Source organism: Panthera onca, chromosome A1 (genome assembly GCF_046562875.1).
Source record: "Panthera onca isolate mPanOnc1 chromosome A1, mPanOnc1 haplotype 2, whole genome shotgun sequence".
Taxonomy (NCBI): Eukaryota; Metazoa; Chordata; class Mammalia; order Carnivora; family Felidae; genus Panthera; species Panthera onca.
Window position 1 is genome coordinate 173,839,439 of NC_138339.1, and position 18,446 is coordinate 173,857,884.

Here is an 18,446-nt window from a genome sequence, read left to right on the forward strand (position 1 = left end):
GACTTCATAAGCAGACAGCAGTGTTCTCGTCCCGCTTGGTTAAAGGGTCCTAATAGTCCTTCAGGAGTGGGGCTTCTGAGCACACTGTGTTGGTATTGCTGAATTGTCTTCCTCCCTCTCTGGATGTTGACCTTCTGCTGGACAGGGATTGTTCTGGGCCTTCTAGAGTGCTTGCTACATAGGAAGTCTTTGATTAAAAAATGCCACATGGGTGATCCCTAGCCAGAAACAAACTGTTCTTCTGTATCCCACCGTGTTGCATTTACATTTACCTTATGAATATATCACACTTTCTGGGGGATCGTAGCTGCTGGTTGGATCTGTATGGCACTAGACCACTTCTCTTTCAATTATGCATTCATCAAACATGAACTAAGGTTCCTATTCAGTTTCAGGGATGAATAAGGCTTAGTTTCTGCCCTGGGGAAGCACAGCCTATCAGGGAGAGAAATGAGCAAGTAATTACTAGAGAGCATGGTAGGTAGCGTAATACAGGTTTTTGTGAGGTCCTGGGGAGCCCAAGGGAGGTGGGCCCAAGGGAGGTGGGGCTGAATTTTGTAGTAGAGGAAATTTGGGGGAACCCTGGGCCCATGCGTGGGGTAGACAGAATTGAAATCTTCCTTCTTTTTTTGGTTTAATTTTTAACGTTTATTTATTCTGAGAGAGAGAGTGTGCACGTGTGTATATACAAGTGGGGGAGGGGCAGAGAGAAGGAGAGAGAATCCCAAGCAGGCTCCGCACCATCAGAGCAGAGCCTGACACGGGGCTCAAACTCGAGAACTGCGAGATGATGATCTGAGCTGAGATTAAGAGTTGGACGCTTAATGGACTGAGCCACCGGGGCGCCCCTTGAGATCTTCCTTCTAGTACTGGTGGTCGTGTTCTCCCTGGATGTCCCTGAAGCCTTCCCTGTGTCCTGGAACAGCTTCATCTGGGGCGGATACTTGGGATCTTGGCGTTAGCAGGTTTAAAACCCACTGTGATCATTTCTGTGTAGGTTCCTGACTGTTCTTTGAGAGCAGATTGTTTCTGTCCTCACTGGTTTTGTGTTTCTGTAGTCCTAAGAAAGCTTTGTCTTTTTCTTTTAAGGTGACCATATTCTTACACTTTCTGTGGGCAGGGCCACTGCAGGCCATAGCAGTGACTGCCTTGCTCTGGATGGAAATAGGAATATCCTGTCTGGCTGGGATGGCAGTTCTAATTATTCTTCTGCCCTTGCAAAGCTGCATCGGGAAGTTGTTTTCATCACTCCGGTAAGAGAAACACTGGTTCAAAAAATAGGTAATATGTATTTGTTAATATCCATGGTCTGCTCCATGCTTTTTTTTTTTTTTTTAAGTTTATTTTGAGAGTGAGAGAGTATGAGAGAGCAGTGGAAGGGGCAGAGAGAGAGGCAGAGAGAATCTCAAGCAGGCTCTGTGCTGTTAGCACAGAGCCCGACTCGGGGCTCGATCTCAGGAACTGTGAGATCATGACCTGAGCCAAGATCAGGAGTTGGATGCTTAATCAGCTGAGCTACTCAGGCACCCCTGGCCCCTGCTTTTGTTCAAAAGCCAAACAAATGTCTTCTGTGATCTCTCCTTTGTGTTGGCTGTTCAGGCTTGGCCAGTGGAGGCTCCAGCTTTAGGCTGGAAAGGTGAAGACATCCACTGGCTCCTCCTGGCCAGCTTTTTGGGCACTGTGCCTTGTAAGTAGTGTCTTCAAGCAAATTTTACATATGATGATGTTATTTAAACATGTATTAAATAATGCGACAATTTAATTGTCTATTTAGAGGCCCAGTTCTGGCTGCGTATATTTTTGTTACGCTTGTGTTAGAGCTGTTTCCAGGTGTGTATGTGTGTGCCTTGTTTGTAATTCAGCGTGTCCACTAAATTTTATAAGCTCCCCAAGGGCAACGCCAACCTCAGTTATATCTTTATACGTCCCACAGTCCTAGCAGCATACATGAGAGAAAAGTGGCTGGTGATGCAGAGCTTACTGGGGGTGAAGCAGGTGCCAGAGGACTGGGAGAGGGTCACGGTCAAGGTTGTCAGGTGGATGATGATGCGCTATTTGAAGCACATTGAGTTCTTCTGTGTCTTTACCGGTGGTGTTTTCTCTATTTGAAATTTTCTTTCCCCTCTTAGCCATGGAGATATATTCTTTATCCTTTGGGTCCTGTTCCAAAACTGCTGGGACTCTGAAGCTTTTCTTGCTCTCCCCCTCGCCCAGTAGAATCAACAGCTCTTTCTTTTCTGCTCTGAAGCACTTTGTTACCATGTTATTATACTGCAGCCAACTGTATTATTGTTGTTAGATTCAGGCGCCTTTCTGCCTTCCCTACCCACTCATGACCTCCCAGAACAGATGGTTTGTATCTGACTCTGATGTCTTCCTTAGCCAATGTTGTAAGTTCTCCAAAAGACTTCTTGAATTGGGATGAATTGTTGACTTCCTAACTGAAGTCTTTTTCCATTTGTATTTTGAGTAGGAACTGCCTCTGCTGTCTGGGCAGAGTTGCTGTAGGGAAGCATTTGATCCCTGGTCTCTGACTGTGCCAGCTGCTGATAAGCAAAGTGGGGCTGTGATGGCTGTTATTCATCTCTCACGTCTGTCCCCTTAGGAATAAGACTGCGACTTTCACAGACGTCAGGATCAGGACCATGAATGAAGTTATCACTGGCATAAGAATAATAAAAATGTATGCTTGGGAAAAGTCATTTGCAGACCTTGTCACCAGTTTGAGAAGGTAAAGTTTCTGTGTATTTCACATCACGTTTCTATACTTTTCGATCTCCTGCTTTCACCGAATTGTTTGACAAGTCTCAATGAAGTTTTCACATTAAAATGTGAATTTAGGGGCACCTGGGTGGCTCAGTCGGTTAAGTGTCCGACTTCTGCTCAGGTCACAATCTCACGGCTTGTGAGTTCGAGCCCCACGTTGGGCTCTGTGCTGACAGCTCAGAGCCTGGAGCCTGCTTTGGATTTTGTGTCTCCCTCTCTTTCTGCCCCTCCCCCTCTCGCACTCTGTCTCTCTCTCAAAAATAAACATTAAAAAATATATATATATTTTTAAATGTGAACTTAAATACTATACACCCCACCCTGTGCTTCTGCTACTCCAAAAACAAAATTTCAAATGTCTCTTAATACCCCAGATCCCAAACCAGCCATGATGGTAGTATTTGCAAATATGACATTTACACTGACGCTATAATTTGTGCGAATGTAGCACAAATAGGAAAATTATAGAGATTGGGCCAAACTGTCAGAATCACTATGATTCATTCCAGACAGAGACACAGATCCATGGGAACACTGGTCCTTTTTGTGTGGCTTTACGTTTGTAGAATGTTTTCAGTCTGTGAGTTAAATATTTGATCAGTTGTGTGCCCCCCGCCCACGGCCCCTCTCTGACAGCCCTGTGCTTCTGTTCCCTCTTGCACTTACTTCATAGGTACGTCTTCCTCTGCTTCGAGTGCACGCAGCTTCATTCTTCCCTGGCCCCCACCAAGCCCGACCACCCTGGCTCGTCCCCCCAGGTTCCACTCGCACGCGTCCGGCCCCGACTCCACTGTTCTGAGGGAGGCACCTCTTCTCTGTGCACCCACGGGGCCTGCACTCACTGTTTCTGTCCAGTGCACACATTTTGGGTTGCTTAGTCTCTTCTCCTTATGAGTTCATGAGTTCCCGGAGAGGACAGGCTGTGTCTGTCATCAGCAAGGTGCCCAGCACAGGACTTGTGGTCACGCGTGCTTGTTGAGTGAATGTTCAACCTGGTCTGATCGACCCAGAATGTTAACGTGCGACATTACGCCTCTGTTTAGTTAAGGTGAGCGGAGTGGTTCTGAGCGTGTGGTCCTTATGTTGGAGCCTGGAAAGGGGCCACGGGCAACAGGCGCTTGAACAGACGACCTGGACGTTGATGCTTCCTTCAAACCTATATCCTCTCTTTTCCAGGAAGGAAATTTCCAAGATTCTGAGAAGTTCCTACCTCAGAGGAATGAATTTGGCGTCATTTTTCGTTGCAAGCAAAAACATCGTTTTTGTGACTTTCGCCACCTACGTGCTTCTTGGACACGTGATCACAGCCAGCCATGTGTTCGTGGCAGTGACACTGTATGGGGCCGTGCGGTTGACGGTCACCCTTTTTTTCCCCGCGGCCATTGAGAAGGTGTCAGAGGCGGTTGTCAGCATCCGAAGGATCAAGGTTTGGCAACAAATAACCTTGTTTTTTAAAAAAAAAAATTTTTTTTAATGTTTATTTATCTTGGAGGGAGGGAGGAAGAGAAAGAGAGAGAGAGAGAGAGAGAGAGAGAGAGAGAGAGAGAATCCCAAGCAGGCTTCACCTTGCTGTCCATGCAGAGCCCAACAGGGGGTTGGAACTCATGAACATTGAGATCATGACCTGAGTCGAAATCAGGAGTTGGATGCTAACCCGACCGAGCTACCCAGGTGCCCCGAAACACCTGCTTTTAATTTGGTGTCCTCATGCTGTGGTTTAACTTTCTCAGCAGCCAAGCCCGTAGTCATTCCAGAATGTTGTACGTGTTCCCCTCCCTGTCTTCTTGGGGGTGTGCCCTACAGAGAACTAAGTGGCTGATCATTCATGGGGGCAGTGATAGCAGTGGCACAGGGCCTTTGATCACCTGCAGGGTGATGAAGATGTCTGAGGCAGGAGGAAAACGAACAGATCTCCTCTCTTGTGCCAACTCAAATGATTCAGTAGCGACAGTATGCAGTTTTGGGGGAAGAAGATTCCTCTCTAGGTCAGGAAGGAAGGAGCTTGCAGAAGGGCCCTGGCTCCTTGGGTGGGGAGATGGCCTCAGCCTCACCGTTACTTCTCCCTGATTGAAGATGGGTTCTATCCCCCATGGATGCCTGCCTTGTGGTCTCTGAGTAAGTCTTTGGATCTCCACCTTTTGTCCCCTGTCCCCCTGTTTACTTGTTTTCCTGCCTCAGCCCATTTCTGGGAAGGTCTTTCAAATATGTCCCCTGCTTCCTACACCCCCCCCCCCCCCAATACTGCTGCCTCCTTTTCCTAATTAGCTGTCCCTACGTTGCCCAGGGCAAATAATATCACCAAGATGCAGGCCGACGCAGTGGGTGCTCAGGTGTTTGTGTGTTTATAAATAGCTCTAAAATGAAGATAAATACACTCTGCTGACGGGACCTAGGCACGAACTTGAGTGCCTGGGCTTTACAAAAAACCTAGTTTGTTTTGTTCCTGTTCCTCCACAGTGATGGACGTGTAGTAGTATGTTTCTACTGAAGTTCTATGGCTCTGCGTGTGCCTTTTTTTTTTTTTTTTTTTTAGTTTTATCATAAAAGCTGAGATTTTTTTTTATGATGAATTAAAAAAAATTTTTTTTAATGTTTATTTTTGAGAGAGGGAGACAGCGTGGGCAGGGGAGGGGCAGAGAGAGAGGAAGACACAGAATCCAAAGCAGGCTCCAGGCTCTGAGCTGTCAGCACAGAGCCCAATGCAGGGCTTGAACCCACGAACTGTGAGATCATGACCTGAGCTGAAGTTGGACGCTTAACCGACTGAGCCACCCAGAAGCCCCATAGCTGAGATTTTTTATCATGAAATTTCTGTCCTGTAAAAAAATATTACTCATGAGAGAGATCAGTCTTAGGGGGCCAGTTCTGGTCCCCAAGTTTGTCATGCTTCCTCCCAGGGGCTTCCAACAACTTTGTTAAAGTTGTGGCCCATGCATTTCAATAAAATTTCTGTTTTGTAGCATTTGCATCTTGAAAGAGCACATCTAGGAAGATACTTTGGCCACAGTGATGTTCTAAGCATACCTAGAACCTTTCCAGATGCCAGCTTCCCATGCACATTTTGCTGTCATTTTGTGACTGTCGCTGCTGCAGCCAGCGCTTAGTGAGGTCCAGGCACATTGTCTCGGGTCATCCTGACAGCAGTTCGTGAGCACTAGTGTCCCCACTTGACCGGTAAGGACACCGTTCCTGCAGCAAGTGAACCAGTGTGCCCATCCTCACACAGCTTGCACACGATGCACTAGGATTCTTCCCAGACCCTGGTTTCTTACCACTTGTTACGTCACCTCCACTGCCTTCCTAGGACCTTCCGGCACGAGTATTTCCTCACGTGTAGTTTTCATCATCCAGCCTCATTCTGAAGAGACCTGCAGGGGTTCCTGCAGAATCAAAATTTTAAGCTCTGGGTTTAAGCTCAACTGGCCCGTGTTTCCCAGCGCACGACCCTCCATTCTGGCCCCGGATGTGGGGGAGGGGAAGGGCTTGTCTCTGTGATGCACCACATTCATATGCGCTTTAGGGTTTTTGCCCATGCTGTTCATCTCAGGGGGTTGCCTTTTTTTCTGTTCTTGATTTAGGTAAATGCTGCTGAGTCCCCCAGCCCCCCGCAATCTTCCTCCAGCACTTTTTCTCATGCTGACCTCAGGGTTCCATATTAAAAAAATTTTTTTTAAGTTTATTCATTTTGAGAGAGAGAGAGAGACAGATTGAGAGAGAGACAGATTGAGAGAGAGAGAGAGAGAGAGAGAGAAAGAGAGCAAGAGAGTGAGCAGAGAAGGGGCAGAGGGAGAGAGAGAGAATCCCAAGCCCCAGCGTGGGGCTCTATCCCATGACCCCGGGATTATGACCTGAGCCGAAATCAAGAGTCAGGTGCTCAACTGACTGAGTCACCCAGGCTCCCCAAGCTTCCATATATATGTGCAAGGCCAGTACCACACCGTTCAGCATCATGGCATGTGGCTGGTTCTGACTCGACAGGACTATACTAAGCCCCCTGACAGCAGATGATATCTGATAGTTCTTTTGCATAGTGGCTGGCCCATGTTGGGCATCTACTGGGCCTCAGATAAATACTGAATTAGTGGAAGCAACACTAATTCAGAGTCAGTGTAGACTCTGCTGGCCTGGCTTCTGGCCTGGGCTATTAGGTCTTATACATAGTTAGAAGCATCCGTCTTCTTTGGTTAAAAACATTAGTTTTACTGGCCATTGTGTAATAAAGGAAGATGAAAACCATGTGGCTTTATGCTAAAGTGCATCTTGAATCCAAAGGCAATCTAGAGACAGAATGCTCTCTTTGAAGGTCAGTCTTTTCTTTCCTCTTAAGGTCTTCAACTGATTGGGTGAGGCCCACCTACCATCATGGAAGATAATCTGCTTTAAAGCCCACTGATTTAAGTGTCAGTCTCATCTGAAAGGTACTTTCACTGTAACATCCAGACGTGTTTGAGCAAATGACTGTGGCTTAGCCATGTTGACCCATAAAATTAACCATCACACCCACTGGAATCTCCCGTCTCCTCCTTCGAACTCCCCGGATGTGACTTTGTCCTCACTTCCCGCATGTGTGGGATGGATGTATTCTCCTCCCCGATCTCCAGGCTTCTGAAGACAGGCGCGGTGCCTTGTCCATCTTTGCATTCCTCACCGCACATGCTCAGGAGATGTGTCACTGTATTCTCCACGTCTGTGAGATGCTGCAGGCATCCAGCAGTTGAGCGTTGTTTTGTGATACATAAAATCACATAGCATGAAAGGGATCTTGCAGAAGGTTTTGAGGGAGTTGTATCCAAATATTTGGGTGGGACTTTTGATTGCTTTTCTGCTAAAATGCAGCTGAACTGTGTCTGAGGCTGGAAATTCTTCCCATGGAGATGTGTCCAGTAGCATCAAAGGTATGACTTGCTGAGAACTTTGAATTTTCCTGGGTCTGACTTTGTCAAGCCCCTTTGTATCCTGATGAAGCATCTTTGATTTGGGCTGAAAGCCCAAGTCTTCTCTCCTCTGTATAAAGTTTCTGGCAGAAAGGTGGGCCTAGGGATTTAGAGTTTGTTGAACAGAAGTTGTTTTCAGTAGAGGTGGGACCAGTGGCCGAGAAGGTTGGTGAGAAAGGGGTGGTTAGCATGGCAAACTGCTTCATGGTGGCTTTGAAGTAATTATTGAAGTATCTTTTTTTCTTTTAGATCTTAGACTTTTTTCCAACCCGTATGGTTTCTATAACCCCTTAAGAAATTTAGATCTCAAGTACATCAGAATCACCTGGAGGGCTTATGAAAAGTAACTCATGACAGTTTGGGGACTCTGAGTCTCTGGGTCATGCAGGGCCCGAGGTATCTGTGTCCTAGGCAAGTGTGCCTGTGTTACCTGAAAACATGCCACACGTGGGAAACGTTGCCCCAGCTGCGGGAAAAAGCACACAAAGCCAGAATGTGCTTAGCAAAATGTAAAAGATGTCAGGGTCATGTTAAGACTAAAATCAGTGGACGGGAGGAACTAACACCTGTCTTGGTTTGTGCTAGACTTTTGGGGGGCCCATTTAGAAGTCCTTCAGTCACCCCACAAAGTAACTGAGCGCCTACCTCAAGCCTGGGGCTGTGCTAGATGTGTATATACAATGATAAGCAAATGCACAGAAGGCTTGCCTGCTTAGAATTCCTGAAGCATCGAGAGGGAGTTAATAAATGCTGACACAATGACATTCACTGTTAATGTGTGTTTCGTGCCATCAGTCAGTCTTTGGAAGAAAAAGTCTGATGGGATGCCTGGGTGACTCAGTCGGTTAAGTGTCCAACTTCAGCTCAGGTCATGATCTCATGGTCCATGGGTTTGAGCCCCATGTCGGACTCTGTGCTGACAGTTTAGAGCCTGGATGGAGCCTGCTTCTGATTCTGTGTGTCTGTCTCCCCCTCCCCTGCTCATGCTCTATCTCTCAAGAATAAATAAACATTAAATTTTTTTTTCTTTTTTTAAGAAAAAGGCTGAGGTCCTATGAGGTGCTTTGTAGACACTGCTGTAATTTTGGAGGTGGGGCTTCCTGGGAAGGCTGAAGGAGTTCCGTGGAGAGTTACATGTGTGTGTGTGGGGGGGTGGGGGAGATAGGAGGCTGATACTCTGCATTTTTGGGGGGATAGTTATGTGGCAGAAGGTCTTATTAGAAAGCGCTTGGTGCACCAGAAGGAGATCCATGTATTTGACGATGAGGGCGCAGAGAGAGGCCTGAGCAGGGGGCAGAGCACCTTATAGACCACAGGAAGGTTTTTTGCTTTTGCAGAGCTCACTCTGGCTGCAGCCCAGGGACCGGATCCGAGGAGGTCGGGGTGGGGATCTAGTGTAGAGCAGGAAGTGTTCAGAGGCTAATGCAGTCCAGGAACCGGGTGATGTGGTTTGGATTAGGCTGAACTAGACGCAGTGAGATTTGAGAGCCACTCAGGAGCACGTACCTGACACAGGTAATAGGCAGTGAATATAATGGACTGATCCAGTGTTCACTCCTCTTTCCTTCCCTGCCTCTCACGTGTTTTGTGCAGTGAGAGGTAAAAATGGCAGCAGGCGAGGAAGAAAAGATGCGCTGAGGACACTCACCAGGTAGTTAGGACTAGGCGAGGTTTGGCTCGTAGAGGGTCAGAAGCTTGGGAGGTGCCCCGAAGTTTGCTGTGACACTGTCTCCTGCAGCCTGGGACTCAGATGATGTTTGGGAGTCCCAGAGGTAAATGCAGCACACCTCTCCACCTTGAAGGTGGCGCTAGGATCCCCAGCCCTGGCGTAAAGCCAAACGTGGGCTGTAGAGTGTATGTCTTCTTTTCCACACACACTTGTCAGTTTCCTTTTTTTCCACGTACTGAAAATGAAGGATTTACTACGAGGTTATAGGCCCAAGAAGTTCCTTCTATTTTTCTCTTAGTGACATTGAACGAGTCCAATAGGATTATAAAAGATCTTGTCTTAACTTCAAAGCAGTGAAAGTCTTAACGATGTCTACACCCAGTAAAGTGAGGTTATAGTGTTCACAAAGCTGCTTAGGTTTTTGCCTAGCAGCCACTGTGAAGTCAATCTTGTTGGCGTGAGTTCTGACGGCTGATGCTTTCCCGCATGACCTGTTCTGGGTATGCACTTCATGGCTTTAATGGCAATTTAATGTCAGCTTTTTCATCAGCCTGAGCACTCGAGAAAAATCCAGCCAGCACATCTGGCACCTTTGTAAGCCGTTCATGTGTTGAATGGAGCCTCATTTAACCACCGGGAGACTGTGACTCCTTTCTCCACTCAGACCTATTATTTACGGACAAATGCTCAATAGATTTACTTCCTCACTGTGTGCATGGTTTCTCTTTTCTTTCTTTCCTTGAAGGTGCAGAATTTCTATTCTAATATGCACATACTGAATTTTGAATTTTATGTCTTGGTAATATGCTTAAGCTAAAATTTGAGTTTTATTCTGTCTAGACAAGATTTATGACACCTACAGCCTTCTGCTTGTTGCCATCTTAACTCATACTGTGTAAGACTGTAGTGATCTAGTCAGTGATTAGATTCACTCGAACCAGCCGTAGAGTCGGGTTCTTTAGGGGTTATCGTGACATGCTGACCCTTTGCTAGCCTCAGTGTAGGGTTTGAGTTGGGCTGTTCGTAAGTGCGTGAACGGCATAGTCTTCTCCCTCGCCATGACTTAATATCCCTTTGGGGATTCAGAAGTAGGGTGGGCAGTGCCAGCTAGGGCCCTTGTGAGCTGGTTCCCAGGAGGATTAGCATTTGAGATGGGTTAGGAAGGAAGGGTTGGTTCAGTACTCAGAGTATCAAGGTGGAGGGCACTTGGGGAGTGTGAACTTAGGTGCTCATGGGTCACTGAAGGGTTTTAAGCATGGTGGACGTTCTCAGAGGTGTTTCAGTGAGATCATGAGGGAGTGTGGGGCGCCTAGGTGGCTCAGCTGGTTAAGCAACTGACTTCGGCTCAGGCCATGATCTCCTGGTTCATGAGTTAAAGCCCTGCATCAGGGACTCTGCTGTCAGTGTGGAGCCTGCTTCGGATACTCTGTCCCCTTCTCTCTGCCTTTGGCCCACTTACGCTCTCTCACTCTCTTAAAAATGAATAAACGTTAAAAAAAAAAAAATAGGAAGTGGTGTTAGGTTTGACAGTGTTGGGGATGCTGGGGAAGGAATCGGGAGGGTATAGGGAGACAGCAAAAAATTGTGTCGGTGTTGTAAACGATTGGTGGTGAGATTCCAAAATTACGTTGTTTCAAGAGGAATGAAGAATTGGAGGGATCGGAATTCTTGCAGAATAGGCAAGAGTTGCTGTCTGGGTGACTGTGGGAGAGCTGGTGTGGAAGAGAAATCAGGGCCATGCTGGGTTTAAAGCCTGCAAAGGAAAGAGTCCTCAGACCATCGTCTGTCCATTCTGCTTCCCTGTTAGACATGGGCATGGGGCAGAGAGGAAGGTTCTCAGCGAGCCTGGACGAGTGGAAGCATCTGTGAGCAGACCTCGCCTCCCGCAGGCTGCGTCTTTGAGAGAAATGCACAGGAACACGTTTTCCTTTTCCTGCACAGAAGAAACTTTGCATATTCAGCTTTAATCACATTTGTAGCTTTGCAGCAAGATAGATAAGATTTTAATGACTTAAAGAGTGTTTATGGTTTTTGGAGTAGCAGTTGACTTCTGTGTTGTTCTCCTGAAACATTTTCACATGCTTATTTCAGTTGCTTCCTATGTTGGTTAGGATGAGGTTTGCCCGTGGGTCCTAGAATACCCATGTTAAAGCTGCTTACACAGGTAGTTCATTTTTCTTTCCTGAGCAAACCTTCGTGAGGTTGTGTGTCAGTTTGCTAGCGCTGGGGCCGCAAAGTTGCCACAAACTAGGTGGCTCAGAGCGACAGGAATGTGTTGTTTCACGGTTCTGGAGCCAGAAGTCTGAAATCAGGGTGTCCTCAGGGTCGTGATCCCTCTGAAACCTATAAGGGAGAATCCTTCCTTGCCTTCTCTAGTTTCTCGTGTGGCTGGCACACCTTGGCGTTTCTTGGCTTGTGGTTGCCATCACTGTGATCTCTGTCTTGGCTGTTTCCTATCTGTATGTATCTCTCCTCCTCCTTCTCTTCCTCCTCCTCTTTGCCTCTTTCCCTCTCCCTCCTCCCCTCTTCTCCACCTCTTCCGCCTTCTTCTCCTCCTTCTCCTTCTCCTCTTTTCCTCTTCCCCCTCCTTCCTCCCCTCCTCTCTGCCTCCTTCTCCTCCTCCTCCCCACTCCTCCTCCCCACTCCTCCTCCCCACTCCTCCTCCTCTTTGCCTCTTTCCCTCTCCCTTCTCCCCTCCTCTCTGCCTCATTCTCTTCCTCCTTCCCACTCCTCCTCCTTCTCCTCCTCTTTGCCTCTTTCCCTCTCCCTCCTCTCCTCCTCCTCCTCCTCCTCCTCCTTCTTCTTCTCCTTCTCCTCCTCTTTTCCTCTTCCCCCTCCTTCCTCCCCTCTTCTCTGCCTCCTTCTCCTCCTCCTCCCCATTCCTCCTCCTCCTCCTCTTTTCCTCTTCCCCCTCTCTTCTCCCCTCCTCTCCGCCTCCTCTTCCTCCTCCCCACTCCTCCTCCTCCTTCTCCTCCTCTTTACCTCTTTCCCTCTCCCTCCTCCCCTCCTCTCTGCCTCCTTCTCCTCCTCCTCCCCACTCCTCCTCCTCTTTTCCTCTTCCCTTCTCCCTCCTCCCCTCATCTCCACCTCCTTCTCCTTCTCCTTCTCCTCCTCCTCCTCCTCCTCCTCCTCCTCCTCCTCCTCCTCCTCCTCTTTTCCTCTTCCCCTCTCCCTCCTCCCCTCCTCTCCACCTCCTTCTCCACCTCCTTCTCCACCTCCTCCCCACTCCTCCTCCTCCTCCCCTCTTCCTCAACTCTTGTTTTCCTTTAAACATTTTATTTCTGAGTAATCTGTGTGCCCAACGTGGGACTCAAACTCACAGCCCCAAGACTGAGAGCTGCACGGTCCACTGACTGAGCCAGCCAGGCGCCCCATTGTGTCTTCTTATAAGCACACAAGTCATATTGGATTTAGGGGTCACCCTACTCCAGTATGACCTCATCTGAATCAGCCACATCTGCAATGACCCTATTTGCAAATAAAGTCACATAATTGAGGTAACTGGGGTTATGACTTCATCCTGTCTTTCTGGGAGGGCACGATTCACCCCATAAGAAGTTCCATGGCTAGTATGCTGTTCTGTGGCTTTAGAGGCCCAGACGCTTTCCTTCTTGCTTGTGGCCTTGCCCCGAGAGTCATGGGCCAGAGAGGCTTTTTTTTTTTCCAGGAAGCAACCTTATTCCTGCCGGCACCGCTCAGTTGGGTTCGTACCTGAAGAACTGAGCCCCGAACGCCGTGTGGCATAGTTTTTCATACATTTTTTACTTCTTTGTCTCTCATATGTAGTAACATACAAACATGTAGTCTGATTAAGTGGTCTCATGTTACAAGGTCGTGAGGGATGTGGTCACGTATGCATATAACCAGGTTGCCTTGAGGGTTTTTTTTTTTTCCTTTTCTCTTTTTTCTTCTTTTCTGAGGGAGGGGACCCTACCACAGCTTTGGCTAAGCTGCCGACTTCCAAGGCCCAAGCCATTGGGTGGAGGAAGGTTCCTGGGCATGATCACTTTCCACTGGCCTAAACTTAATCACCTGACTCTGCATAGCTCTGTGGGAGGCTGGGAAGAGGGGTCCCTTTCCCAGGCTGCCATGCTCTAAAAACAAGGAGTTTGTTTCCACAGAAGAACGAGAGCAAGTTTTGAGGGCCGTTAACAGTCGCTGCCACACATTCAAAGTTTTGGGGGTAGAGGGGTATTGGTTGTTCATTCTATTTGTACCAGTGTAGCTTTTCCCGTTGAATTATGTCTAGCATTTGCAGAGCAAAACCGAGTTTTCCTGTATATGTGATTGTGTTAGGTTTGTAATGGTTAGCATGACTTGGTTCGATTCAAATTGCACCACCTTGCTGCTATCTGGTGTGGACAAGAGCAGGAAGCGTGGAAAAATACCTTCTCCTGCTGTCGAGAGGGTATTTGCTAAGGAGAAAAGACAAGTGATTATGAAGAGATGCTTGTAAAATATATATATGTGTATATATATATATAATATATATACACATATATATATTATATATATATAAATATTTATAAAATATATAAATAAATGTATTTATTTATATATATAAATTTATATATAAATATATATTTATACTTAAGTAGGCTTCATGCCCAGCGTGGAGCCCAACATGGGGCTTGAACTCATGACCCTGAGATCAGGACCTAAGCTGAGATCAAGAGTCAGATGCTTAACCAACCAGGTGCCCCTAAAATTTTTTTTTTTTTTTTTAGAATGATGACAAGTGATAGCTCATGACAGGAAGGATGCATTGCTGTGATGCGTATGGGGGGAAAAGCAAAGTGTACCCAAGTGCCCAGGGAAAGGGCAAAACAAAGAAATGGACAGAACCACGTTTTTCATTCAGAGTCTCTCTGCCATTGGTTCTGTGTTCCCAGCCTGTCCTTTTGCATCAACTCGATTTCTGGAGGCCTGGGGGTGGCCTTCGTCTGGGTGCCCAGCGTCTCACGTGGTGCTTGGCACATGGTGGGATTAGATAAATATTTATGTAATCATTTCCTACCAACTCCCATGTTTATTGTTAGTAACACAGGAGTAAAACCGTGACAATGTCCAGGTTCTAAATGTGTTCGCTGCTTGGAACTATATTTTCTCTTGAGGGAAGAATCCGTATACTTGTTGAGAAGGTTACAGAGTTAGCTTTGTGAACTCAGAGAGAGAGAGAGAGAGAGAGAGAGAGAGAGAGAGAGAGTGTGTGTGTGTGTGTGTGTGTGTGTGTGTGTGTGTACTATATTATATAATTACATAGTACATACTGTGTTCTGATGTGAGTCCCCCTTGTAAATACAGTTGGTAAAATGATACACAGGCTGCGTAAAATGCTACGTTGCAAATTCCAGGAAAGCAATTATTCTTGCTTATGCTTTGTTCCTACAGCTCAACCAGCCTTTTTCCTTCTTCTGCAGAACTTTCTGTTACTTGACGAGATACCGCAGCGTACTCCTCAGCCGCCATCAGATGGTAAAATGATCGTGCATGTGCAAGACTTCACTGCCTTTTGGGATAAGGTAACAAATCCTCCCTTGCAAGATCACAACTGGTAAAAGACAACCGGGGATGTAGATTTAATAGAGAATTTTGATTTTTTTTTTTTTTTACACACCATATAAAATGTGACTTGCATTGTTTCCTTGAAAGTATATTATAAACATTCTCAAAATCAGGAATAAGGTTTGTAGTTAATGGGGATTAAGTATAAAATCAGCCCAAGGCATATGACATGTTCTTTGTCCCATTGTTAGGAGAACTTTCCAAGTATGATCACGTTGTTTTCGGTGATAAGTTTGCAATGTCCCCATTTACAGGATTGAGCAGACAAGTGATACAGTCCGGAACGGGTTAGCTAACACGTACATCACAAGCTGTTACAGAGGAGAGACTGGGAAATCAGTGTACGTTTTTTACCCTGACGCTATCAGACCATCTCCTTACATATGGAGTGAGGCCCATGACGTGGATATTTCCTATAGGGTAGTGTGAGGGCTCCCGTTCTAAGCTTCTGGAAGGTGCTGGCTACTTTGGGGGCAGGCAGGGGCAGGGAGGAGGCAGCTGGTGGGCACAGTAAGTGCCAGTGATTCCCAGCTTCAGGGTTCTGTGTGGGAAGCTGACAGGTAGGACAGGTGAGGTCACGAAGGTTTTCTGACACTTGGTTGATTTAGGACATTTAGGCAAATGGGAAAAACCCTTCCTACCTTACTGCAGCGGATTCCCTCCTGCTTGGTAATTCTCCACTGGTGCACTTGAAGCACTTCTAGAAAGCCCTGTTCCAGTTCCCTTCTGTGAGTGTTGGGGAGTTAGGTGGTGCACTGAGGTAGTTCCCACACACCCTGTATGATGACCCATCACCACCTTTCTTTTGTATGAACTGTGCAACACTGTAAAATGAGCACTTTTGTTCTTCTTCCCAGAACTTAATCACTTGTTCCCAGACTTTTCCTTCAGCTTTTGCGTTGTAGCACAGAACACCCCCCCCCCCCCCCCCTTGTCCTGTCCTTGCCTGGGGAAGGACTGTGCCTCTCACTGGGGGTGATTAGGGGCCCTAGGGTGAGGGAGGGGCACAGACATTGGGGATTTGGGAAGGAAGCTGAGGCCACCGGGCTGGGAGGCAGAAGGATGTGCGTTTTCGAACCACCCACTAGACAGCTGGGTGGGTAGGTGGGCAAAGGTCTTCGCCCCCACCTGGTTTCGTTCATGAAAGGAATGCGCTCGGTTTCAGTGTCTGAGCTTGGAAGTGTATGGTCCGGTGGGAGCCTCTAAATCGCCGCAGGGCAGGGGTTTTCATCCTGTGATTCACTGCTATGTCCCCAGGGCCTACCCCACGGCTGGGCTGGCTGGGCTGGCGCATTGCATCAGCCTCTACTGAGCCCCAGGGCACGGGGGCCTGAGCACCCCTGAACTGTCACATGCTGCCCCCTTCTGGTCACGCTCGAGCAGTGCCTGACCCTGGAGCCCGGGCCAGGAAGCAGCAACTTGTCTGGCGCTAACAGGAAGCTCTGAGGTGCAGGGAACGGGAAGCCAGTGTCGTTCTGTGGCTTCTTACTTTGTAGATGTAACTGAGTTAAAAAAAAAGAAAATGTAGTCAAGTAGGAACTGGTTCGTTGTTAGACATGAAGAGAGGAGTGGAAAAGCTTAAAAAAATGTTTCTATGTATTGAAATCCACCTTAATGACAGTTTTTATAATTCGCTAAAACCTGGGGCTGGTTTTTTTTGGTGTGCGTGCGTGCTTAAATGTAATTGTCCTTGTTTTAGTATGTACCCATTTTATGGGTACCAATTATTCCAGAGAAGGTTTTCATTTTGAAGATCACACAGACCTTTTATTTCTCCTGCTGTGCCTTTAGCCTTTCTGCCTTGTGTTAACGGTATGTACACATTCCCAGCATAGAGAGAGGTCACGCAGCAGCCCAGCTCTGCACCTGTGCGTGGGAAAGTTCGCTCAGCTGCTTTTGGTTATCCATGGGTTGGATTCTTCCTCCCATCATCCCACGTAGTTGAACTTGCAGGGAATGTTCTGAACAGAAGCTCTGTACGTTTCTCTGCCCTTCACGTATCTATCTGGAGGTTTGTCTTTGAAGAACCCTTTTCTAGAAATGTAGAAGGTAGCAGTGCCTTAGATCAACTCACGGTCAGTTTCCTGTGATCGTGGGAGGACATTTCTCCAACTGTGTTTGCAGAACACTAGCCCCTTACAAGCCTTCTTCAGAAAGGGTTTGGGACTCACACACATTCACGAGATCCTCAGTCCTGGGGCCATGCATGGTCAGGACTCCCAGAAGCATCCCACGGGGAAATGAGGTGGAGATTGTAACAGTGGGAACGAAGCCCACGGTGTCAGCACAGGAGCTCAACGCAGGGCTCGAACCATGAGATCATGACCTGAGCCAAAACCAACAGTCAGACGTTTAACTGACTGAACCACCCAGGTGCCCCATTTATTGAGAGTTTTCTTAACACTAAATCTCCTTATTGTAGAATTTATAGAATGTTTACTTTATCCTTTTCCGTTGTGTTGGATTCTGTGCTGTAGTGCACGCTTCCATGTGTGTTTTTTTTTTTTTTACAGTAAAAGTACTTTGTTGTACCTGTTTACTAGGACAGGTAATGCATGGTACGGGTATAAGACAGACTATTTCTCTGGTCCGTGATACCATATACTAACTTACTTGTTATTTTTGTTGGTGTTAAATTTGAGCTCTGATTACAGCCTTGACCACCACGCACAGGAGCCTTTTTGCCAAGAGTGATCTTACAATGCCAAGTGCCTTCTAGCTTTGTGAGCGTTACTCAGATTCCTTCCTTATTAAACGAGAATGGAGAGGTTACGGGAGATTTCCAGTTACTTAGTAGGAAAGGGCCTGGCATGCCGTGTACTTATACTGCCACCTTGTGGGGGTTAATGGAATAGATGATTAAAACCAAGGGTCATAATGTAAAACTTGAAAACTTCCCATACTGAATATTCTGTTAACTGTATTCTTTTAATATTAGTGTGCACCAAGAAGTTTTCATTTCAAAAGGGTGCCTTATCATTTCTACGACTTAAATTTTGTGGGTGTCTAGAACTGGGTTCACATGCAAATCTGATAAGAGAACAGGTCTTCTGAAAAGCAGCTAGGCCCCAAAGAAATATAGTTGAGGGGTGCCTGGGTGGCTCAGTCGGTTGAGCATCCAACTTTTGATTTTGGTTCAGGTCATGATCTCACAGTGTGTGAGATCAAGCCCTGGGTTGGGCTCTGCGCTGACAGTGTGGAGCCTGCTTGGGATTCTCTGTCCCTTTCTCTCTCTGCCCCTCCCCCTTTGCACTCTCTCTCAAAGTAAATAAACATTAAAACATATATGTATATATATATTTATATTTTTATATTTATATCGTATTTATTTTTATATTTATGTATATATATGTGTGTGTGTATATATATATATGTATATATACATATACATATGTGTGTGTGTATATACACACACACACACACACACACACACACACACACACACACACATATGTATATGTAGAGAGAGAGAGAGTGTGAAAGGGACTCCAGCACATGGTATCTTCAGATAG

The 18,446-nt window shown here is 46.7% G+C and overlaps 1 protein-coding gene across 4 annotated transcripts in view; it reads left to right on the forward strand.

The window, feature by feature from the left end:
* Positions 1–18,446, forward strand: part of ABCC4 (ATP binding cassette subfamily C member 4 (PEL blood group)) — a 284,074-nt gene that overhangs the window by 105,591 nt on the left and 160,037 nt on the right. For all 4 annotated transcript variants that reach the window (XM_081794994.1, XM_060636846.3, XM_078432437.2 and 1 more), the window contains exons 10-13: positions 1,090–1,253; positions 2,606–2,731; positions 3,943–4,192; positions 14,790–14,891. In XM_081794994.1, coding sequence (XP_081651120.1) covers positions 1,090–1,253; positions 2,606–2,731; positions 3,943–4,192; positions 14,790–14,891 — 642 coding nt within the window. The remainder of the gene's footprint in view (positions 1–1,089; positions 1,254–2,605; positions 2,732–3,942; positions 4,193–14,789; positions 14,892–18,446) is intronic.